Source organism: Argopecten irradians, chromosome 7 (assembly GCF_041381155.1).
Source record: "Argopecten irradians isolate NY chromosome 7, Ai_NY, whole genome shotgun sequence".
NCBI lineage: Eukaryota > Metazoa > Mollusca > Bivalvia > Pectinida > Pectinidae > Argopecten > Argopecten irradians.
In genome coordinates, this window is record NC_091140.1 from 29,468,644 (window position 1) to 29,494,338 (window position 25,695).

Below are 25,695 nucleotides of genomic sequence, written 5' to 3' on the forward strand. Positions count from 1 at the left end.
TTATACATTATTTTGTATACATTATTAATGATACTTGCATATATACATGTATGTGGATGTGAGTCATACCTCATAAATTCAAAGTCACTGAGACAATGGGTAGGCTTGTATACTGAAGATACTGCCAGCATGCTTCTTTTCGCTTGAATTACTTGACTATGTAAGCTTTCACTATATTAAATATAGATTTAATGCTTTCTTCTCTCCTTAGTCCGTGTGATCGTCCTCGTGTGATAGAGTCCCTGCGGGGTAAGGAGGTCGTAGATATCGCAGCAGGTGGGGCCCACAGTGCCTGTATAACATCTAGTGGGGAGCTATACTCCTGGGGGAAGGGCCGATACGGACGACTAGGCCACGGGGATAGTGAGGACCAGCCACGCCCAAAACTGGTAAGTATATCGCCATCCCCGCCCATACTTGTATACCCCTCATCCCTGCCCTAAATAGTCCAGTCAAACTAGGTTTCAACGTCAAACTAATTGCAACAGAAATTATTTTTGTTGGAATGTTTTTAGATTTCGACTATAAGTAACTGGTAAAAATTCCCAAAAAATCCCATAAGGGGAAAGTGGTTAATTTTACCTATTGATAAAGCCATCTACACCGCCGGTAAATGTGTCCCGTATGGGCCGCCGTAGATCGGAAGAGTTCCACAAAGGAGGCGGAAAAGAGCTACAATGTTGGCATGAGTGGACAATTCACATAAACAAAAGCGCTGATTATTGACAATCGTGCATCATTGGCAGGTTTTATGATAGTGTGAGCTAAGTTCATGATTATTTTCAGTTATGTTATACATAGTACCATGTACTTCACAGATGTTTATAAGTGTTGAAATGGTTAGCGATCGGTGACGGTAACCTACCCGACGGAAGTACAATTTGACGACGACATAATATTGTATTTATGTTAAATAAAACATATCTGAATTTCGATATTTTGTCAGTGACACTCGGTGTATGCCTTAATTTATCTCTAATGAGTAATGGTTCTGTCATTACGATGTATTTAAGTTTTAAAAGTTTGCCAGTTTTGATAACCCTGTTCCATTGACGAAAAAAGTATGGAAGCCTGTTTGTACTAGCGCGATATTGATCAAAATTTCCATTTTACACATACATTTTGTATTTCTGATAAAATTCAATATTTAATACTTATTCCGAACAGTGGTTTAGATTTTTGTGACCTCATTATTGTTTTTGTTTTTAACTGTGTATTTTATATGTACTATTTTCTTTTATTTTTGTAATTATTTTACTTTATTGCCATTTTATTTCTTAATACTATACGTGTCATAGCTCTACATATAACAGATACTAATGGTCAGTTAGTTCCATGTATTTATTTATCTGGGGCCAGTTGTTCAAAGGTCTATCAAAAGTTAATCGAGGATTAAACCTTCATTAAACCGTCATTAACATGATGACGTCATTTCCAGAAAATATGATGTTGCACAAACGTCAATTAAAGTTAACGGAGCATAAAGCTCTAATAAAGCTTTATTAAAATCTGCGATATTTAATGGACCTATGGGGCTCCTTTAAACCACAATTAAATGTTAATTGTATGGTAAAACTTTTGTATGAACTCTTTTAGCGGAGTTCGGTTACCAAATTCACTAAGACGGTAAAACAATGTCCAATCAGAGCATTTATATATTTGAGGAAATATTTAGAAATAAACTGGAAGAAGCAGAATTAAAAAGTGAACTTGCCGGGTTGGGGATGTACATGTATGTATGTTTCCAATTAATCTATAACTACATGTACATACATGTATATGATAATCAACTTCTACATGTTCTTTATGGATACATATTGAAAAATGACTTTACAGTGAAAACTAGTCATCATGTTATATACTTTTACATCTTCTTATCAATAACCAGAAACAACAATATCAAGCAAATAAATAAATATTTTAACAAACAAATGTCAAAGGGCATTTAGATGTAGCTCTGAATAAGTAGTAAATACACAGAGTGATGAATAAAGTCAATGTACAGTAAAACGTCCTTAAGACGAATCTGCTTGATACGCATTTTTATTTATTACGAAGTAAATTCAAATCTTGGGTGTATGGCTCCTCTTTATACTTCTTTGAGAAACGTATAGCGGATTTCCTTATAACGAATTGTCTTTTGACAGGGGTGATTTCGTGGTCCCTTCAAGAAAATGTTTGCTCTATAACAAATTTTTTCCCAGAAAGTATTGGATGTAAAGTGAAACTTGTTTTAAAGTGAAACTTGGGGTTTAAAAAGGGAATTAATTTATAGAAAATCAAATACGATCAAACAAGTGTACAATTAATTGTCGATAATGGAAAATCTGTCAAAGAAGACATTGTTGCTGACTTCGGAATTTGTGAGTTAGCTTGATAACTATGTTGATTCAGGATGCAATCGGCCTATGACTTTAATTAACTTATAGTTTGAGAAACTTTATATAGAATTTCTGTTATAACGAATTATTTCCTCTGGTCCCAAGTCTGATTGTAATTAGATTTGATTAAAGTTTATTTAAAAGTATAGATGAAAATTGAACTTCGCTTTTCTACACACATGTACATATGGAAGTTAAGGTATAATGTAACCAGTGGGTTCCCGCCAAAAATATAAACTGTTCTTATTTTTTTAGAATATCACTTTATACAACGTCAACATAATGTTGTAGACCACAACCAATCCCCATGACACAAACCATAATATACATGCATATATGAGGCTGTATTATTTGAAGGTAAGCTATTGGTACAAGGACAATACTGCCACATCACTCCGCTAATTACATTTTAAACAATTTGACGTCATATATAGGTTCCGCTTCTTAATCATTTTAGTTCTTTATATACATGCTGTATTCGCCGTAATTGGCGCCCCCTCCCCTCTTCTGGAGGAATTGATTTGTTTGTCTGTTTGTTTGTTTGTTTGCTTGTTTGTTTGATTAAATTAACTTCCTATTAACACCTAAGATCATGTAGGGATGACCTCCCATGTATGCTGTGTGTTGTGTGTATGAAGAGCGTGGTGGCAGCTTTGGGAGACTGTTGTATATTCGTGTTGTATAGTGGAAGTCTTGGCCTTTTTATAGTGCTATATCACTGAAGCATTCCGCCGAAGACATTATACTGACGGGTGAACCAGTCGTCCCACTCCCTTAATGCTGAAGTTGATATAAATGCCCCAATCATCCGATGAATTTAACGATGTGATTTGTGGTTTGAACGATCAAAACGCAATTCCGGACGCTTGAACGCAGTTCACTGTACAACTGTGTGATGCTTACAGGCATCGTATTCCATGAACTTGTGAGTCTTCCACATGTGAATCATTACGTACTAATGCGTAATCAAAGGAAAGAAGGCGTATGTATGTTTACTGTGACAGATTAATGTGCCATGAGTGTGGAAAGAGTAAAAATGGGCGCTAATTACAGTGGATATGGTAATTAATAAATAGATATTCTGTAGTTGATGTTCATTTTTATGTGACTTTAGTTATCACGCCACTGAGGTCTATTATATAACCAATGACAACACAAAGAATGTTCGAAGTTTATGTGCGAAAGGCTGGGAAAGATACAACCTTGGTATTAGACTACATTCATCAAAGAAATGCCTTTGGCCAAAGTATAAAATATAGCAATGTCATTATGTAATTTAACTTTTTGGTCCATTGAGCCTTTTGAAATTATCAAAATCCAGCATTTCCCCCTTTAAGTCATTGTCCATATACCACAATTATAAACCAAAATTATTGCAGAAATAAATGTCAGTTCTGACATATGACAGTATTACAACACTTGCACCAAAACCTTAACCTGCCTACTTCGGCCAATTGGGCCTCTTGAAATTCTCCAAATTCAGCATATCCTTCTTTAAATGCTTGTCCATACTTATTATAACAATTTTAATCAAAGTATATTGTAGAAATTAATGTCAGTTGTTAAAAATAGCAGTATATATTACAACACACAACCAAAACCTTAACATGAGATTTCTAAGGCCGACACTGACACCAAAGTGATTCCGTAAGCTCCGAGTAGCGAGCTAACAACGTAATGGGACATTATATAGTTGCCATGGTTATATTTTGTAGTGTGTATGAATTTATTTTAACTTTGTGCAAAGATGGAAATGGTATAAGTGATATAAATGCATTATAAACCTACAAGAGAGAAAATCTGAAAGCACTGCTGGTTTTTTCATCATTTTTTCACCAATTCGTCAGTTTTGACCTTTATTTGACCTTCATAATAGAATGATTTTTACAGAAACAAATATCATAACAAAGTTTAATTTATCTTTATTGTGATATTGCAAGTATATACTGTGTACATATAAATACTTTCACAGAAAGAATAATTTTATTACCCTACCCCCTTAATCTACAGTGCTTATCTGCGTCTATATATAGGTCTTAGAAAAGCTGATATTTTTCAATTTTCCCCGTTTGGGATTATTTGGGAATTTTAATACATCATTTACTACATATCAGGGAGTAAGAAAAATGCGTAGTTGCTTCTGTTGCAATTAGTTTGAGGTTCAGCTATTTTTATGGCTAGATTGACTGGTCCTGGAACAAGTAAGTGTAACACCCCTCCCCACCCTAAACTGGAAAATATACCCCTCTCCCTGGAATAAAAACATAGTATACAACTGCTATGTATATTATATACAAATGGTATGTATAATTATATGACCTCCCCTCACTCGAAATGTATATACAAATTCTGCACCTATTTGGTTTGTATATACAATCCTCTAATTGGTATACATTGTATATTTATATACAAAACCTGCCATTTAACTATACTACACTCTGATTTGTTCCTTTCTGCCAATAAGGACTTAATTTGTGTGAGCCAATCAGATTCATTGTTTGTTTGACAGGTTGAGGCAATGAAGACACACCGAGTGATTGACATGGCGTGTGGTAGTGGCGACGCCCAAACTCTGTGTATCACTGATGATGACAATGTGTGGTCGTGGGGAGATGGCGATTACGGCAAACTGGGTAAGCTTATGACATGGTATAGAATCCAGTACCTGGTGTCCATCCACATGTCAACAATTTACATTGTTACCTTCTTCAAAATTTTCGGTTGGAACTTTAGTTGCTCTGGCAGATTCCCCTAACAATGAAGTCCGGCAAACTCCTTCTAAACTACTCGAAAGATTTTGATAACATTTGGTACACAGAACCCTGACATAAAGGAGAGCTGAGTAAACTATATAGGGTTCTGTAATGTCTCCTATTAATGGAGTTATTACAAAATTTATGCAGCAGAGGGTTTTAGTCGGCCACTCTGGCAACAGTTCTAGTTTCATACTGTAACGTTAAATATTAATGCTTATTTTAGTGATTGTTTAATTTTAGAACTTTTCATGCTGTCTTTGAATTGCTTATTGATGTACAGTGCTAAGTTTTGGATATCATTGAACTATCTAAATTATATCCGTGCTAAAGATCATGATATTTACAGTTTTTCACATTTGTGAAAATATGTACAGTCTACTTTTACAGCATCAGGAAAAAGATTCTCTGAACTAATCAGGTGAGCGAAATAGCTAGGCCATTTTGGCATTGTGTTGGACAAATAGATAAGTAAGTGTTTGAAACATGAAATGATTATCCTTGTGCTATAGGACGCGGGGGAAGTGATGGGTGTAAGGTTCCTATGAAGATTGATTCCCTACAAGGTCTGGGAGTGATGAAGGTGGAGTGTGGCTCCCAGTTTTCTGTGGCTCTCACTAAATCTGGGGCTGTTTATACCTGGTAAGTAATTATAAGACTACATGTAATTGTTGGTAGGAGTAAATATGTTCGCAATTTGGACTAAGAACTAGGTAAATTAAATTTCAGCAAATAAAAATTTTACAATTTAACTTCAAGATAATATTATTTTCAAACATCCTGTAATATTCACGAATCATATTTTATGCAACCATGGCGATGACCCACGAAATCTCATCCATGCAAAAATAAATGGCTACCAGGGTATACAGTGGTATCAAATGCTTCAATAACAGTTTCCATGGAAACAAATCTATAGTTCTAGTTACTATTAATATGTTATAGTGGTTATCTCATTTAAACACCTTTTGTACTTATAATTGGATACTGTGTTGCCAGTTATTTTTTGCAAAATTTTAGAGATTTGGACCAAAAATTATGAAAATTAAATTTTACTGTAATGATTTTTCTTCAAGAGTTTATAAAATTCAACCAATGCTAAATATTTCACAGATCAAAATTTCATGATACGATGTTGACCCGCAAAATTATGAAAATATCATCCCCTCAAAAATAAGTTAGCGTTTGAAGAATAATATTGAATTGTGACCACCACTGCCCACTGAGCTACAGTGTCTAGTTGATGAAAATTGTACTAAGGGCAAGTATGTATAATGTAAATATTAATTAACCAGGGGCAAGGGAGACTACCATCGTCTAGGCCATGGAACTGATGACCATGTGCGCCGACCACGTCGTGTCTCAGCTCTTCAGGGCAAGAAAGTTATAGATGTGGCTTGTGGCTCCCTCCATTGTGTGGCCTGTACAGATGCAGGTAAGTCGTCTTGGTTATATGAATTATATTAAAATTAAGAATGAAAATAATTTAAAAGCAGGACTAGCTAGTGAGACAACATCAGTGATATCTCTTCTTCATGAAGTAGTCATATTACTGTAAACTTATGTTAGTGGTAATTTTATTTTATTGCTTTTCACGCTGTCTTTGAAGCGCCAAATAATGTGCAGCGCTAAATATTGTAAAACAGTATTTCCAGTGTTGAGCTATCAAAAGTTGAGCTAATTTGTAACTGAATACTTAATATATCATTTAACAGTTTTTCACAGTTGTGCTATTATTTGACTGCGCTAAAATAAGTAAATTTACATTAATCCACCCAAAGATTTTGTTGTGTCCTGTCACATGCTTCTGAAAAAATCTAAATTTAAACTTGTTTCTAGGTGAGGTTTATACCTGGGGAGACAATGACGAAGGACAACTCGGGGATGGTACGACTAATGCCATACAGAGGCCACGTCTAGTGGCAGCCCTTCAGGGTAAGTTCTGATTTCTCTAAGGTATCCTTGTATGTTATTCTGAATCAATGAAATTCCTAATTTGTTGAGGGACACTGTTTTTTTTCTATGAAATCATTGTGTCAGTTTATCAGTTTTATCCCCTATTGTTCTGTACAGGTAAGAAGATAAATCGTGTTGCGTGTGGCTCAGCCCACAGTCTCGCCTGGTCTACCAACAAGCCAGTCAGTGCTGGCAAACTGCCGTCTTTGGTACCAATGGAACACAACCATCTACAGGGAGTGCCAATATCAGCCCTAAGGAACAGACTGGTCCTACTGCACCATTTCTCTGACCTATTCTGTCCATCCATTCCTATGTTTAACCTTCAGGACAGAAGTGAGAAGACAGATGACAACGTCCGGGGACTGGACAGTCTAAGGGGTGTGATTGTGTCCTCGGCTAAGGTATGTAGGCATGGATCTACATTTAAATACTAGGATATTATTGTGTTATGTCAGTTGAATCAAAGGTTGTTATGCTCCATCTATGTTTTGATTCAGTCACAGAATTAAGAATATACTACCAAATATTTAACCTTGTTTGATTGTGTTAAACAGGAGACTGCCTTTAGGAAAGTCGTACAGGCTACAATGGTCAGGGACAAACAGCACGGCCCAGTGGTGGAACTCAACAGGATACAGGTAAGGAAATACAGCCCCAACACTGCAACGTTAAGGTAATGATGTCCCACACTTTATCATTCCATGGTAAGGAGGCCCCCAACGCTGTATAACTTCATGATAAGAAGGTCCCTTTACTGTATAAGTGCAAATGGTAAGAGGTCTCCACATCACAGTTAAAAGCCCCAATGCTGTTTACTATCCCCTTGAAGTGTATTTTATCATAATGACTATTTTAACCCTACATTGGTTCAGGTGAAGCGGTCCAGAGGTAAAGGTGGCCTGGCTGGACAGGATGGCATGAAGGCTGTATTTGGTCAGATGAGTTGTAAACTGGACGTGTTCGGTCAAGACAGTCTGATGCTGCCTCATAGGGTGTGGAAGGTCAAATTTGTAGGTAAGGTCATTTCTGATTTCAACATGACATCTGATTGAATCCCTGAAAATTACCTGATCGTTGACCTCCATTCTTTCCCTGTGACTTGTGAATGCTGGTACCTATAGTCTTTGACTATTCACAAATATAATGTTTTTAGCCCACCATCATCAGTTTGATATCACTATTTCTCAGAAAGTACTGAAGGGATCATTCTCAAATTTCATATGTAGATTCCCCTAGGGCCCTAGTTGTGCATATTGCATTTTGGGACTGTTTGGTCAACAAGATGGCCATCTTGGATTTTGAAAGTTAAAGTTTTTTATCGATCTTTCTCAGAAAGTACTGAAGAGATTGGTCTCAAATTTCATATGTAGGTTCCCCAAGGGACCTAGTTGTGCAGATTGCATTTTGGAACCGATTGGTCAACAAGATGGGCCACTGGAAGCAATCTTGGATTTTGATAGCTTAAGTTTGTTACTGCTATTTCTCAGGAAGTACTAAAGGGATCATTGTTAAATTTCATATGTAAGTTCCCCTGTGACCCTAGTTGTGCATATTGCATTTTGTAACTGCATGATCAGTCAACAAGATTGCCGAGTGGCTGCCATCTTGGATTTTGATAATTACCGCTATTTCCCCGAAACTACTGAAGGGTCTCTCTCAAATTCCATATGTATGTTCCCCTTGGGCCCTAGTTGTGCATAGTGCCTTTTGAGACTGATCAGTCAACAAGATGGCCAACCGCCTGCTATATTGGATTTCATCGTTGAAGTTTGTTACCGCAATTTCTCAGAAACTACTGAAGTGATTTGTCTCAAATTTCATATGAAGTATGTTGGAAAACGTTTGAAAAGCAGGGAAAAGATCCCTCTTTCCATTGTCAGACATAGATCATTCTTTGGTGGGCGCCAAGATCCCTCTGGGATCTCTTGTTACCTGTTTGAATTATATTTGGCATGTATAAGTATTTTGACCACAGTATTTGACCTGCTTGACTTACATGACCTCTGTATTTGACCTGCTTGACTTACATGACATCTGTGTTTGACCTGCTTGACTTACAAGACCTCTGTGTTTGACCTGCTTGACTTACATAACCTCTGTGTTTGACCTGCTTGACTTACATGACCTCTGTGTTTGACCTGCTTGACTTACATGACCTCTGTATTTGACCTGCTTGACTTACATGACCTTTGTGTTTGACCTGCTTGACTTACATGACCTCTGTGTTTGACCTGCTTGACTTACATGACCTCTGTGTTTGACTTGCTTGACTTACATGACCTCTGTGTTTGACCTGCTTGACTTACATGACCTCTGTGTTTGATCTGCTTGACTTACATGACCTTTGTGTTTGATGACTTTGACTTACAGCATTGACCTTGTTGTTAAATTCTTGTGACCTTTCTGATCTGTGCTCTTTACTTTTTGTGACTTATTTGACCTCTGTGACTGATATTTGACCTCAATAACTGCCCTGACCAAATTACTTGATCAGTGTAACCTTTCTGATCTCTGACCTTGACCTCTGTGACTACTTTTTGACCCTATGACCTGTGTGACCTCTGTATTTGCCTATCGTTACAGGTGAAAGTGTAGATGACTGTGGAGGTGGTTACAGTGAATCGATAGCCGAGATGTGTGATGAACTTCAGAATGGTTCTCTCCCCTTGCTCATTATGACTCCAAATGGACGAGATGAATCTGGAGCTAACAGGGATTGTCACTTACTCAACCCCATGTTAAACACTGTTCAACATATGTCCATGTTTAGGTTTCTTGGTAAGTATAGCTTCAGACCTCAGAATTATTTATCCTTTTGGCCATCATGCTACATACATCGTCATGCGCCATGTACCGTGAATATTTTGTACTTCTCAAGTTTTACCAGTGAAATTTAGTTAAAACAGAAATGATCCTTAGCTGGTCTTTATTTTGGGGTCATTTCCTAATCGATGATGGCCCCAATGACATGTACCATATCAAATTTATTTCCTATTTTACTTTTGCCAAGGTTGTCTAATAACCATTAATTATCTTTGGAATCTTGTTATTTTGTGGAAATATGATACAATACACTCCTGAAAATAAGCGTTTTACCTCTGAATAAATCCGAACTGCAGATGACATCTCGTTTTCTTCTCTACCTTATGGCTGGTTGATTTTTGTTTGAATGCTATTGCAGGTGTGTTGTTTGGTATTGCTATCAGAAGTGGGAGTCCTCTTAGTCTAAATATAGCTGAGCCAGTCTGGAAGCAGCTAGCGGGAATAGCCCTGACAATAGCAGATCTTACAGAAGTGGACAAAGACTTTGTGCCAGGTAAAATACAACTTGTTAACGATATTATCACATACCCTCCAAGGGATCACATGGTTGATTAGAAATGGTAGACTCACATGGCATATGCAAGGACAGGGTGAACACCCTTGGCTTTTTACTTAGTTTTATGACCGAATCTATTCTGATACTATTATCACCTTTTTCTAAGCCCAATTGATGTTTCACTTATCCCTAAATTGATATCCCGCTCATCCCAATGTGTCCGCTCATCCCTAACAATTTATTTTCAGGCCTGATGTGTATTAAAGAGATGGAGAATGCTTCCCTCATTGCTGCTGAGATGCCATTCAGTGTACCCAGCTCATCGGGTCAGGAAGTCACCCTCAGCTCTAAACACAATCGTATTACTGCAGAAAACCGAGCCGAGTTCATCCGACTAGCCATCAACTACCGGTAGGGCATGGTGGACCATATAAAGATGTAAAAAATAATGAAAAAAAAATTTTAATTTTAAGATTTTTTCCAACTAATTTGACTAAAAATACTATGTCATAATCATGAATTACTCGTAAGCATGGTGATAATAACCATGTACTAATGTGTATATATGTATATGAATTTTGCAGACTTCATGAATTTGATGATGCAGTGAAGTGGATCCGGGAGGGAATGACAAAAGTGATCCCCGCAGCCTTACTCTCTCTGTTTACTGGCCTGGAGCTAGAGACAATGGTAAGTCACATTGTTGAGCTGCTTGACTTGTTGAACTGTAAGTCAATTGTTGACCTGCTATAGTCTTGTAAACCAATTTGATCATTGGGGAAAGCTGCTCTGGGTAAAATTTTGACCTGCTTGACTTGTTTGACCTGCTTGACTAAGGAGCATTATTTATTTATAGAATTTGTTCTATATGAATTTCTGCATCCTGAGGGTTATAGGGGCTTTTCAAAAATAGGATATAAATCAAAAGGTGAGAGAACTTTAGAGGAAAGTCTTATGGAAAACAATAACAAACTAGAGACTCTAATCACCAGTGATAGAAAAATTGAAAGTTGTATCTTCAACTAAGAGAAAAGTAACGATAGACTAAAACAAACAGCTCACAGTCAAGAGAAATATATAGAGGGCATAATATGAAATGGACTCTGAATACAATGACTTGGTGCAGCATGAAAGCAAGAATTCTATACATATATCTGGATTCCAGGATTCCTTCGATTCCTAATGGGACTCATTTACGTACCAGTGATACCCGATAACGTTTATGGGGGACTGTTGTTTCTATTGGTGATGGAATGACGTCAAATGAAGTTTTCGCATCAAATGAAGTTTTCGCGGGATAACGTCATTTCAGCAGGAGGACTACAAAGAGTTACACTCCATCACCACAGGAGATACTAGTCCCATACAAACGTTATCAGGTATCATGTAGTAAGTGAATTAGTCCCTTTGGTAGAAGACTGTGTTAAAACTGTTAAGTAGTGACTTTTCATATTACCACTATATAGCTTTTCTCTTTGAATCGTGGCCAAGTTCCTGTTTATACTTCACAGGCAAATTTTTGCTCTACTTTGTTTTTTTCAAGGTATGTGGTAGTCCTGACATTCCCTTAAACCTGCTCAAATCTGTAGCGACCTATAAAGGAATAGAAGCCACGGCGTCCCTGGTACAATGGTTCTGGGAAGTCATGGAGGATTTCACCAACACAGAACGTTCCTTGTTCCTACGATTTGTCTGGGGTCGCACTCGCCTCCCACGTACCATTGCAGATTTCCGAGGAAGAGATTTTGTTTTACAGGTAAAATATTTGTGTAGCTGTAGAAGTAAGCTTCTCTGCCTGTTTGTCTGTCCATCAGAATTTTGTCTATTTCTGTCTGTCTATCTAACCGACCATTGGCCGTCTGCACATCTGTCTATCTAACCGACCATAAGCCATCTGCACATCTGTCTATCTAACCGACTATTGGCCGTCTGCACATCTGTCTATCTAATCGACCATTGGCCGTCTGCACATCTGTCTATCTAATCGACCACTGGCCGTCTGCACATCTGTCTATCTAATCGACCATTGGCCGTCTGCACATCTGTCTATCTAATCGACCACTGGCCGTCTGCACATCTGTCTATCTAACTGACCATTGGCCGTCTGCACATCGGTCATAATTGTGTGTGTATTGATAGTGATGTCATGTGTTTGCAAGCGTAACGCTGATCCATCCAAATTTGCAAAATTTATTAAAGTAATGGTTTAACATATCATAGCCTGTTGTAAGAATGATGATTTCAAAGGCTATGAAGAAACATGTAATTCACGATAAACCACCTGGAATAACTTCCAAACGATAAAACGAGAAATTTTACAGATGTTAAATTTAACAATTATATATAATATATATACACAGTGAATATGAAACATCTGAAGAGATTTTAGAGATCATAGTATCAGATTTTTTCAAAACTTTTGTAATACCGAATAGTCAATGTGAAATTAAATGTGTACAAACAGATAAGGCTTAATGCAAAGCAACGAATGAAGCCTAACATTAAAAGTTGTCTCCCTTTCCAGGTTTTGGACAAGTACAGTCCCCCTGACCATTTCCTCCCGGAGAGCTACACCTGTTTCTTCCTTCTAAAGATGCCACGCTACTCCTGCAAACTTGTTCTGCGTGAAAAACTCAAATACGCCATTCACTTCTGTAAATCCATCGATACAGATGACTACGCTCGTGTGGCACTCACTGGGGAGCTCTTGGATGAGGACACACCCGAAGTCAGTGAGGACATGGAGGATCTCGAGAGTATGGACTCTGAGGGCGAGATCGCAGACTCTGATTGTAGTTTGTGATTTCAAGAATAAGGACTCTGAGAGCAAGATCACCGATTCCGATTGTAGTTGAGTATGGACTCTGAGTGCGAAGTCTTTCATTAAGATTGTTGTCTTTTATCTCAAGAGTATGGACTCTGAGGGCTAGATTGCCAATTCTCATTGTAATTTGTGATCTCCAGAGTATGGATTTGGAGGGCGATGTCCCTGACTCAGATTGTTGTCTGTGATAAAAAGGTTTATACCAATCCAGTAGTTATCAATAGAATACACATATAGATAAGGTAAAAATTTTGTTAAGGAATTTGTACTAAATGAATGTCTTTAGTATGAAGTTACAACTTTTTTGATAAATATTCAGTAGAGTTGTCATGGATACAAACAATAATGACTCCATTCTCTTCTTATTTCTATTATCTATACACATTTATTGGTGTGATAATAGCTGTTTATCTGTAACTGAAACTGTTAATGAATTACTATTAACATTAGTTTGGTGAAGTCTCAAATGCCATGAGGAATCAAATGATTATGTTTTGGGTTATTAATTATGGACAGAAATTTAGAATATTGTAAAACTTATTCCAGATATGATAATTTGTATGTGTTAAAAAATCATGACTTCTCTCGAAACAAGCTCTGAGTAAAATGTTTATAAGGTCTATTGCTGCATATTGGAAAAGTACTGCTAGAATGGTCAACGCAATTAGTGTTAAATCTTGTAACTTTTTATCAACACCCTTCTCTCATGTTTGTCTAGTCAAGGGGAGACAACTGACTCTTTAGATGTGATGGTTGTGCAAATTTGTAATCCTAAAATTTTTTCCAATGAATTAAGAATAATGTACTGACACATGTGTTTAGTCTTCATCAATCAATATCCATGCATATTTCTGTTGTTCATTGGTTTTGAAACATTATTTTATATTTCTGTAAAAAATACAGATATCTTTGAGGGTAGGTAACCCTGATTTTTGACAACATAAATCATGTATTATAGACAAATAGAAGTTTATATAGTCCAAAAAGGATAATGATGAAATAAAAATATCCATGAGATGATTTATGAATTTCTAGTCGTGTACCTTGTGAATACCTGTATTACTTTAATCCGGATGATCTGATTGACTATGACATGTTGTACAATTATAGTGGTCATGCTATTATTTCAGTGCTTTTCATACTAGAGGTATTCTACTATATCATAACTGATATTACATGTGTGTTTAGTGTTATGTAATATCTCACAAAGGATGAAATATTCTAATTCTGATTACAATGCCGAAGCTTCTTGAGCTAATCTTTCAAAAGGTTTGAAAAAATATGGTAAATGAAATATTTCAGCATACCAAACTTGTTTTAATTATATTTCAAAATCATTTACCCTTATATTGACAATTTTCCAAATAACAAAGGATTTATGTGGAGTTTTTTTGGAATTTTAGTTTACATGCCACTGACTACATGAATATACATCTGTACCTTGGTGCAAGCAATGTATATAAGAAATTATTGTAGGTATAGATGTATGTGTAACAGATTGAGAATATTTCTGTATTTGTTCCCAGCCATTCATTCCACTGGTGTGATCATTTTGTCAGTTCTGTCCCGGTAACTGTTTTAATTTGTGTATTATAAATTACAAGCTATATATTTTGCAGTTTGTATTTTATACATTACAAGCTAGTATTTGTCCCTTCATCACAAAGAACAGCTTTGCTGTCTAAGAATCAGTTGGTATAATGAGATCATTTATCCGATCACAATATTCGTTTTAACTGTATAAACGCACACACTCTTATGAAACCCAGGTTTTTTGTTACTTCATGTGAATTATATTTCATAGAACCACAGATCATGAATCAATGAATGAATAAATTCAATAAATCATTACCCAAACAGAATGATTAGAATTTAATTCTCTCATTTATTTAAGCTTTAATTTAAATCTTCACTGATATCTTATGATCATGCATGGATCCTGATTTACATGCCCATGTATCGTAATATCCAGATGTGATATACTTGAGGTACACTAACATAATATTTATATTTTACGTTAGTTACATTTTTTTTATAAGTTTTAATGATTGTTTTATGGCTTGTTGCTGAGAAATTCTTTATGTCGTGTAATTGCTCTTCCTATTGTTTTTGTTTTAGAACTTATATCACGAATGATTTCAAAATATCTGTAGTTTATTTCCAAATTATATAACAGATAAGAGATTCATAAGCTAATGTGAGCTGAATACTAAAATATATAATACCAGTAGCTGTTTTAAATGAATCGAGCACCAATTGTTGGTCGTTTTCATTTATACGGAATAACCAGTTCGAGCGTTGATTAAAGTCATTGTTTCAAGTATAAATCCTGACAGACCTGCAGTTTTTGATACAGGCCTGTGAGGGCTTTGCCATAGCTCGTCTGAAAATAATGTAAAATTACCAGGTCCGTCTTTAATCAATAAATGAACTACTAGGTCCAACCAGTCAAACCGTATAATCGAAAACGGCCTTTTACTTGTGCTGGCCAGGAATAATCTAAAGATACATATTTTAGTGCTTTTCTTGTTGGGCTAAAATGCGATTACACAAACAGTACAATGTTTATATAACCATTATATGTTGATTGCGCAAATCCATCACTTGCCCTAAGATTTGATTGCTCAAAAATGAGTAATTTTACAGTATCTTAAAGGTTAATTAGCGGTAGACTGGAGGTATATGCCTGTATTACTTTGTGCCAAGGAAATATACATCTGATCCTTTCTTTAGGATTGAAGTCAGAATGAATTACACTGTAAACTTAGATATTTTCGCAAGTGTTTATATAAAAGTTTCGCTATTTTATTAAATTCGCTACCAATACACCTGTTAACATTTTTGCAACATAGTTTCATGCATACTGTATATCAAATATTAGGCACAGGGGAACTTTTCGTGCTAAAACATGTTTCGCATAACCTAAGCATAAATGTCTCCCTCGTGTAATTTTCAATGTTTACAGTACTATTTGATTAGTCTGCTAAACCTGCCGATATTATCAGGTTTTTTATTTATTATTTTTTTTGCCTAATCCACTAAACTTGCTTATACTACTAGGCTTTTTATATAGGCAAAAAAAAATATTAGAAAGCCTTATAATATAGGCAGGTTTAGCAGACTACTATTTGATCTGCCAGTTTAATGGCAGTGTGGTGATTGATAGTAGAACATAATCAATGTAACTATTATGGGTGAGATTTGTGATAACTACAACTATATTGCTGACACTGTTGTATATATTTGTTAGTTATATCTTATCAAGATAATGACGTCAATTTTCCACAGTCCCCTTGGTCATTAAGTCATTTATTAGGTCTCTATTAGATCCTAGAACTGGGGTTCCACAATAATCATGCTTCAACCATAACAAGCTGCAATGTTAATCTGTATGTGCTTGTGTGTATGTAGGTAAAACTCTTTTACCAGTTGATTTTTTAAATTCTATAAATAGACAAGTTTGGCACTTGTTCTCATAATATCTTTGCTATCTCATAAACTTCTTACTTCACTCAAGTAAAGCTTTATAAGGTTATCTTTCATACATCTCAAGTTTATCATGATTTACACTTTGACCTTTGACCAACATTAAAGTAAAATTATCTTTCTCTTTAATACATATCTCTTGGATTATCTTTATAAAAATCTCCAATCTAATTGTTAAAGGTTCACTTGTTAGTCGAAGTGTCATGTATAGGTCTCTTTGACCTACATTTCAGCCATATTAGGTCTCAATGACCTAAATTTTAACCATATTAAGTCTAATTGACCTACATTTCACCCTCTTCCAGTGGTGAGGGAAAGTGTCGAAAATATACATATTGTAGATCTCAATGACCTACATCTTCACCTCTACCTACCGATACACCTAAGCAAAAGTTCTCATACAGTACATGTATGTATAGTACCCCAGTGAGGGACTGCAACTAATCTTATAATTGTAAACATTATTCCACCATGAAATTCCATCAAATTCAAATTGTTTTTCATATATAACGATCATTATTTACCTTTGTCACTACCATTACACCCAAATTCATTCCCTCCTGTGTCTGCAGCAAGGTGGTATATAAATTAAATCTATTTATTTGTATGTTTTGTAAAATGATATGGCTTGTGTCTGTTATGTGTGTGTGAGTGTGCTACACAATAAAATTGTCCAACAAAACAAACCTAGTAGTCTTATCATTTACATTACAGTATAACATACTGTATTCGACCTGCATATTACCACAAGCCCTCCACCTCTGGGTTGCGAGTTTGAATCCCATGTTGGGCATCTGATAAGTACTCACAGCTGGTCGGTGGTTCTTTTCCTGGTACTCCGGCTTTAATACACCAACAAACCTATTAATGACCCTCGCTGTTACTTAAGTATTACACTGATAAAACCAAACTTTTTAGAACCCAAAGACAGACAAACATGTTACCTTATTCAAATATGTTATAATATCCTGTAATAAGTATTTAAGCCAGTCCTATTTCTATAGAAGACCAAATACGAGCTTTGCCATTGTCTTATCACATTTCTTGGTAAAACCATGAAGCTGTTGCTTGTCAAGGGCACTAAGGTCACCAGGGCACATAGGTCACAAGGTCACCAGGTCACTCCTTAGTCTGTAAACCGATGATCTCCAGCTGATAAGCTTATACCATTGTTGTAAGCTCAGCTAACATGATGAAAATCACCTTCTTGTTGTGTGTTTTAGCAGCTGGTTGTGTTGTAAGTAATATATAGTATCCCATTTTAGCTATTTGGTTTACATATTATTTTCTTTTTAGTGAAGTATACTTTCAGATTTTTGCCAATATGTAACTTGCCTATAGTTTATCAATATACATTGTACATCTATTTTAACTTTACATTGATTTCTCATGTTTGGAAACTGAGTACTGATACATGAAAGTTTGATCCTATTACATATAAAAGTCACCAATGTGCCAAACTTTATATTTAAATGTGAAATAAGATAAACATTGTAGTTTAAGGCTGAATTAACACAATCGAACCACTGGTAACCATTAATATCTGATATATAACTGTTATATTGATAAAACAACGTACAGGAAAACACGATTATAATGAACACTTTTATGGTTACAACATCATTCTTATTCCCTTTTGTGTATAATGAACTATATTTATAATGAGGTTATTTGGTAGGTCCAAAGAAGTTCATTATAGTCATGTACTGTACATATCTCTTTTTAACAATCCGATGATTTCTGTCTTCAGTCGGCTGTCGCCACCGCTAACTCCTTCCTGTGTGATCAGGACAGCGAGTGTAGTGCCACCGAGTGCTGCTCAAAGATACCCAGGTTCATGGTGGTGGGCAAGAAAAGGCAGTTTACTCCCCCTCCTCTCAGCATGTATGTTAGTGGTACGTGACTGTGTAGCCTAAGGAATATATCAATCAATGGAAACTTATTACTCTTTAATATAGCCGGTTATTTTCGCACGTCAAAATTTCCACGATTTTAATCTAAAAACAAGAAAATGAAATTTTTATTGTTTTAAAAAATTTCGGGATATGGCATTAAGTTTATGTCATTCAACAATTTCTTAAAATTTTGATGATCAAATTATCGCAATCATAGTAATATTCCACAATTTATCGTTTTAAAATTCTCGCAATATGACATTAAGCTTTTATATGATTCAACAATTTCTTAGAAGTTCACATATCCAATTTTCTAGATAATAGCAATATTCCACGACATTGCGAAAATATTATTCCCGCAAAAATAATAAGTTATACGGTTTATGTATTTATAAATCCTATTCTAAAATCAATTTTATATGACTGCTGCTAACAAATATCTTAGGCATCTGAGTAGAAGGTACAAAGGCCATTTTTACAATTTTTTTTTAGTTTTCTTTCTCGTACAAGCTGCACTGAAATATATACAAGACACAACCAGTACTGACTGTAAACTGTCGGTAATATAAGATACCGAAGTCCCTCACACAATAAATTATAGTCTGTAATACATTTACTCAGATTTTCAACTTCCCAACCCACAATGTTTAACATCAAACATAATTTTAGCCTGTTACTCTGTTTAACTGATACAAAGTTCTGATTTTAAATTGTCCTTTACAGCTTCATGTCGTCCCTATCTTCAGCTGAATGAGTCGTGTATTTACGTTATGAAAATGAATGGTGACTGTGGTTGCGCACCAGATCTTCAATGTAAATACTTCCCAGATCTGGACAAATTTAACCCAATAAATATAAAGCCTGTACAACTACCAACTCCTCCTGCGCTTCAACCGACCGTGGCTCCCAGCAAACGAATGATACTAGCTAGCCCAGAGTCCTATAAATGTGTACCTAAAACAACATAAAATGGCTGATGTAAACCTCAGGGGTGTTTGTATTTCTGTTATATAACTGCATACAAGTAATAATGCGTTTTAATAGAGCAAGAGCTGTTTAAAAACAGTAAAGCTTGCCTCTGGCAGCAATTCAAGACCAAGAAGCTTATCATACAAGTACATGTTTACCCATTTGGCCTCTTCAAATTTTCAAAATCCTGTGTTTTACCCCTAAAGTGATTGCCCATATCAATAACATATGTAATCCTAAGCCCTTATATCAAGGCAGAAATCCATGTCAGTGGAATAAAGTCAAGTAGAAATTGGCACCTTAGGTATCTTAAAAATCTCATTATTCAAAAATGTTCATCCTTGAAATATTTATCCATTCTAAACAAATGATAGTTCATACTCATCACAAATTAACACTGATTATCTGAAAATAATAAAGAAAACAATGTCTATGGTTGTAGATAACAATTTCCAATGCTTGCACCAAACCTTAACCGGATGATTTAGGTGAAATTGATGTTGACAACATCCCTCATACAGTTATAGGTCAAATCGAGGTTGTCAATAACATCTCTCATACAGTTATAGGTCAAATCGAGGTTGTCAATAACATCTCTCATACAGTTTATGTTACATTTAAATCAAGTTCATTGACAACATCCTTCATACAGTTATAGGTCAAATAGGGGTTGTTAACAAAATCCCTCACACAGGTATTGGTCAAACCAAGGTCACTGACAACATTGATATCTCTCATATATTTATAGGTCATCTTGAGGTCGTTGACAACATCAAGGTCATTGACAATATCCCTCATACATACAGTTTTAGGTCAAATCGAGGTCAGCAACGCCATCCTTCATGCAGTTTTAGGTCAAATCGAGGTTATGGACGACATCTCTCATACAGTTATAGGTCAAATTGAGGTCGTTGACAACATCATTCATACAGTTATAGGTTAAATCAAGGTCATCAACGACATCTCTCATACAGTTTAAGGTCAAATCGAGGTTATTGACAATATTTCTCATACAGTTTTAGGTCAAATCAAAGTCACTAAAAATATCCCTCATACAGTTTTAGGTCAAATCAAGGTCACTGACAATATCCCACATACAGTTTTAGGTCAAATCAAGGTCATTGACAATTTTCTTCATACCGTTTTAGGTCAAATCGAGGTCGTTAACAACATCCTCCATAAGATCTAAGTCAATCGAAGTATTTGATGACAACCAGCATACTATTAGCATCTAGATGAGACAAAAATAATACTCCATGACTTTTTAATACCTGTAACTACTACATTCGTCCCTCCGTTACGTGACCACCCATGGGACAGACATCAAGTGGTCTTATAATGGAGGTGGTCTCATATGGGAGGAGGATATATAAACATACTTGTACCACCAACAGGATGATGGATGTAAAGCATATCCTGGTTTCATCATTCATTCATTAATTCTTTAACATCGGACTGAAATGTTTAATTTTTTTTCATCAATTTTATTCTATCAAAATTTGCATACATGTACAACATAACAGTATATATAATGTATGTTTGCTGTATACTTAATATGTAAGGCTCGTTATGAATATCACAGGGCTGTATGATAATGAAGCTCATCTCATTTGCATAGACGTTCAATCTCATTTGCATAAGTTCATTATTTACGATACAAACTATGTTTAGAACTTTTAAAAACAAATCACCCATCCTGTGGAACATGAAAAGTTTCATGACATTGGTTTATTGTACATATATATACAGGTATACCATATAATACTGATTCCTTCTCATATGCAACCAAAATGACATTTTCACAAAAAAATACCACGCAGGTATCTATGAAGAATCATGTATTGTAAAGCAAATCAACTTGTAAAATTCTTCCAATTCTGCAAGGTCTATGATTAAAACATTATTTTTCCAGAGATGTAAGAAAGCAAAATTTGCTGAATTTATCTATTAAAAATTCGTTTTGAAATGCAATACTATAATGGTGGTCAAGAAAATATCACAAAACAATTAAAATTACCCTTTATCACATCATTAAATATAACAAGAGGTTCATCAATTAAAAATGATGATGTACATATGTAAAACACTAATTATCAAAAATCATTAAAAATTGATTATAAAAATTGTTCAATGTAATTTATCAAACAGTATTCCGTATTTGCATATTACAGAGTAGTTATCTGCCTTTGCGGGTAGGTATTGATTGTGACGTCATGTGTTTGTGAGCGTAACGTCATACTTTTCTTCGTAGAATTGCACTCACAAAATAATGACGTAACAATCGATACCTACCCGCAAGGGAGCTACTCTATAATATGCAGAGACGGAATAAATAACAATCAACTAGATTATATCAGTTAAGATTCGTATGTGATTTATCAAACATGCAAACTTAACAATTTTGTGTACAAACATTGAATAACAGAGCAGAGGACCAAACACGGTTACATGTAGCACGCATCTCTTAATCACCTGTGTTATCTAACAATCTGGCTCTAAGTGAAATGAACTCATGGCCTCTCTGCCATAAAGAGAAAATAAGGGCTCCAAATTGAGTTTTACTTTGCGAGACTTAATCCAGATGACTTTAATAAGATGAAATACTTTATTGTTTACCATTATCTCTCATTGTGCTGAACAACATTACAAAAATATAAAAATCATTTTTCAAACATCAACTAGAACTGTTGCCCGAGTGGACGATTAATACCCCCGCTGCACAAATTTAGTAATAACACTATTAATAGGAGACATTATATAACCCTATACAGTTTACTCAACTCTCCTTGATGTCAGGATTCTGTGTACCAAATTTTATCAAAATCTGTCCAGTACTTTAAGAGGAGTTTGCTGGACAAAATTGTTTCTACAGACCGACGGGCAGGCAGACAGACAACCCAATTCCAGTATGGGGTATAAAAATAATTTTTAGTAAATGCAATGAAAAGTATATTACAACTTCTTCTTAAAACATTGATTATAGATACAAGTGAAACTTTTTAAATACAAATTAATGAAAGATTATAATTAATCAATAATCACCAATACGAGCTTTGCCATTGTCTTATCACATTTCGTGGTAAAACCATGAAGCTGTTGACCTGTCAAGGGCACTAAGGTCACAAGGTCACCATGGCACTCCTTAGTCTGTAGGCCGCTGATCCCCAACTGATAAGCTTATACCATTGTTGTAAGCACAGGAAACATGATGAAAATCTCCTTCTTGTTGTGTGCTTTAGCGGCTGGTTGTGTTGTAAGTAATATATAGTATCCCATTTTAGCTATTTGGTTTACATACTATTTTCTTTTTAGTAACCATTAATATCTGATATATAACTGATATATTGATACTATAATGAATTCGTTTACAACAAATTTATGGTACGTACGTTATAAATGGTTGTATGGTCATTTTCATTCCCTTTTAATGTTCCCATAAGATGTTTGTAATTTGTGTATAATTATAATGAACTATGTTTATAACGAGGTAATTTCGTAGGTCCCTAGAGGTTTGTTATAATTATGTTCTGTATATATCTCTTTTTAACGATGATCTCTGTCTTCAGTCGGCTGCCGTGACCCCTAGCCCTTTCCTGTGTGATCAGGACAGCGAGTGTAGCGTCACCGAGTGCTGCTCAAAGATACCCAGGTTTATGATAGTGAGCAAGAAAAGACAGTTATCTCCCCCTATCAGCATGTATGTTAGTGGTACGTGACTGTTGTAGCCTTGGGATTATCTCAACCAATGGAAACATAATACTCTTATAGCCGGTTATTTTTTCGCTGGTCAAAATTTTCACGATTTAATATAAAAACAAGGAAATGGAATTTTGTCATTTTGAAAATTTTTAAGATTTGGCATTAAGCTTTTTTAGTGATTAAACAATTTCTTACAAGTTTGGGGATCAAATTATCGCGATCAGAGCAATATTTTGCAATTTATCGTTTTAAAATTCTCCAAATATGGTATTAAGCTCCTATATAAGTCAACAATTACCCGCGAAAATAATCAGTTATAAGGTTTATGTATATATAAATCCTAATCTAAATTCAATTTTGTATCTTCTGCTAACAAATATCTTGGATATCTGAGTAGAAGGTACAAAGGCCATTTTTACAGATTTTTCAGTTTTCTTTTTCGTATAAGCTGCACTGAAATATATCCAAGACACAACCAGTATTGACTGTAAACTGTCAGTAATATAAGATACCGAAGTCCCTCACACATAATATTATAGTCTGTAATACATTTACGCATATTTTCAACTTCCCAACCCACAATGTTTAACATCAAACATAATTTTAGCCTGTTACTCTGTTTAACTGATACAAAGTTCTGATTTTAAATTGTCCTTTACAGCTTCATGTCGTCCCTATCTTCAGCTGAATGAGTCGTGTATTTACGTTATGAAAATGAATGGTGACTGTGGTTGCGCACCAGATCTTCAATGTAAATACTTCCCAGAACTGGACAAATTTAACCCAATAAACATAAAGCCTATACAACTACCAACTCCTGATGTGCTTCAACCGACCGTGGCTCCCAGCAAACGAATGATGATACAAGCTAGCCCAGAATCCTATAAATGTGTACCTAAAACAACATAAAATGGCTGTTGTAAAACTCAGGAGTGTTTGCGTTACTGTATTTAACCGAACAAAAGCTGTTTAAGAACAGCAAAGCTCGCCTCTGGCAGTCATTAAAGACCTAGGAGGTTATCATGCAAGTACATGGTTTACCCATTCGGCCCCTTGAAATTCCCAAAATCCTATGTTTTACCCACAAAGTGATTGCCCATATCCTTACTTTATTATGTAATCCTAAGCCCTTATATCAAGGCAGAAATCCATGTCAGTGGAATAAAGTCAAGAAGGAATTGGCACCTTAGGTATCTTAAAAATCTCATTATTCAAAATTTTTTATCCTTGAAATATTTATCCAAACCAAACAAATGATAGTTCATACTCGTCACAAAATTAACACTTATTATCTTAAAACAACAAAGAAATCAATGTCTATTATTGTGGATAATAATTTTTCAACACCTGCAAGAAAACCTTAACCAGTTGATTTTTGTGAAATCAATGTCGACAACAACATCTCTCATACAGTTATAGGTCAAATTGAGGTACAGTTATAGGTCAAATTGAGGTCATTGACAACATCCCTCACACAGTTATTGGTCAAATCAAGGTCACTGATAACATCTCTCATACAGTTATAGGTCATCTTTATGTCGTTGAAAACATCCCTTATACAGTTATAGGTCAAATCGAGGTCATCAACAACTCCCTCATACAGTTATATTTAGTAAAAATAAGGTCATCAACGACATCCTCATACAGTTATAGGTCAAATCGAGGTCATTATGACATCTCTCCAACAGGTATGGTTCAAAACAAGGTTGTCAACATCATCTCTCATACAGTTATAGGTCAAATCGAAGTTGTCAACAACATCTCTCATATATTTATAGGTCAAATCCAAAATTGTCGACATCTCTCATACAGTTGTAGGTCACATCGAGGTCATTCACAGCATCCCTCATACAGTTATAGGTCAAATCGAGGTCATCAACGACATCTCTCATACAGTTACAGGTCATCTTGAGGTCGTTGAAAACATCCTCCATATTAAAGTTCTAAGTCAATCGAAGTATTTGATGACAACCAGCATACTATTAGCATCTAGATGAGACAAAAATAATATTCCATGACTTTTTAATACCTGTAACTACTACATTCGTCCCTCTGTTACGTGACCACCCATGGGACAGACATCAAGTGGTCTTATAATGGAGGTGGTCTCATATGGGAGAAGGATATAAAAACATCAGGATGATGGATGTAAAGCATATCCTGGTTTCATCATTCATTTATTAATTCTTCAACATCGGACTGAAATGTTTAACTTTATTTCATCAATTTTATTCTATCAAAATTTGCATACATGTACAACATAACAGTATATATAATGTATGTTCGCTGTATACTTAATATGTAAGGCTCGTTATGAATATCACAGGGCTGTATGATAATGAAGCTCATCTCATTTGCATAGAGGTTCAATCTCATTTGCATAATTCATTATTTACTATACAAACAATGT

At 35.4% G+C, this 25,695-nt stretch overlaps 3 protein-coding genes across 5 annotated transcripts in view; all 3 read left to right on the forward strand.

Annotated features, from left to right (window-relative positions):
• LOC138328078 (E3 ubiquitin-protein ligase HERC2-like) overlaps positions 1-17,408 on the forward strand; it is a 96,956-nt gene extending 79,548 nt beyond the window's left edge. For all 3 annotated transcript variants that reach the window (XM_069274689.1, XM_069274691.1, XM_069274690.1), the window contains exons 69-82: positions 212-389; positions 4,891-5,014; positions 5,647-5,776; positions 6,430-6,569; positions 6,974-7,069; positions 7,208-7,494; positions 7,648-7,731; positions 7,966-8,107; positions 9,677-9,871; positions 10,275-10,409; positions 10,661-10,823; positions 10,997-11,102; positions 11,956-12,168; positions 12,937-17,408. In XM_069274689.1, the coding sequence (XP_069130790.1) occupies positions 212-389; positions 4,891-5,014; positions 5,647-5,776; positions 6,430-6,569; positions 6,974-7,069; positions 7,208-7,494; positions 7,648-7,731; positions 7,966-8,107; positions 9,677-9,871; positions 10,275-10,409; positions 10,661-10,823; positions 10,997-11,102; positions 11,956-12,168; positions 12,937-13,215 (2,272 nt within the window). In that variant the 3' untranslated portion in view covers positions 13,216-17,408. The remainder of the gene's footprint in view (positions 1-211; positions 390-4,890; positions 5,015-5,646; positions 5,777-6,429; positions 6,570-6,973; positions 7,070-7,207; positions 7,495-7,647; positions 7,732-7,965; positions 8,108-9,676; positions 9,872-10,274; positions 10,410-10,660; positions 10,824-10,996; positions 11,103-11,955; positions 12,169-12,936) is intronic.
• A 244-nt stretch (positions 17,409-17,652) lies between these two features.
• LOC138328081 (uncharacterized) lies at positions 17,653-19,605 on the forward strand. Its single transcript, XM_069274693.1, has 3 exons — positions 17,653-17,959; positions 18,473-18,617; positions 19,341-19,605. Exons 1-3 carry the CDS (start codon positions 17,912-17,914, stop codon positions 19,583-19,585), a joined length of 438 nt encoding a protein of 145 aa, XP_069130794.1. The 5' UTR covers positions 17,653-17,911; the 3' UTR covers positions 19,586-19,605.
• Positions 19,606-22,704: 3,099 nt separating this feature from the next.
• Positions 22,705-24,214, forward strand: LOC138328082 (uncharacterized). The gene is made up of 3 exons (XM_069274695.1): positions 22,705-22,839; positions 23,153-23,294; positions 23,947-24,214. Exons 1-3 carry the CDS (start codon positions 22,792-22,794, stop codon positions 24,192-24,194), a joined length of 438 nt encoding a protein of 145 aa, XP_069130796.1. The 5' UTR covers positions 22,705-22,791; the 3' UTR covers positions 24,195-24,214.
• Positions 24,215-25,695: the final 1,481 nt, after the last annotated feature.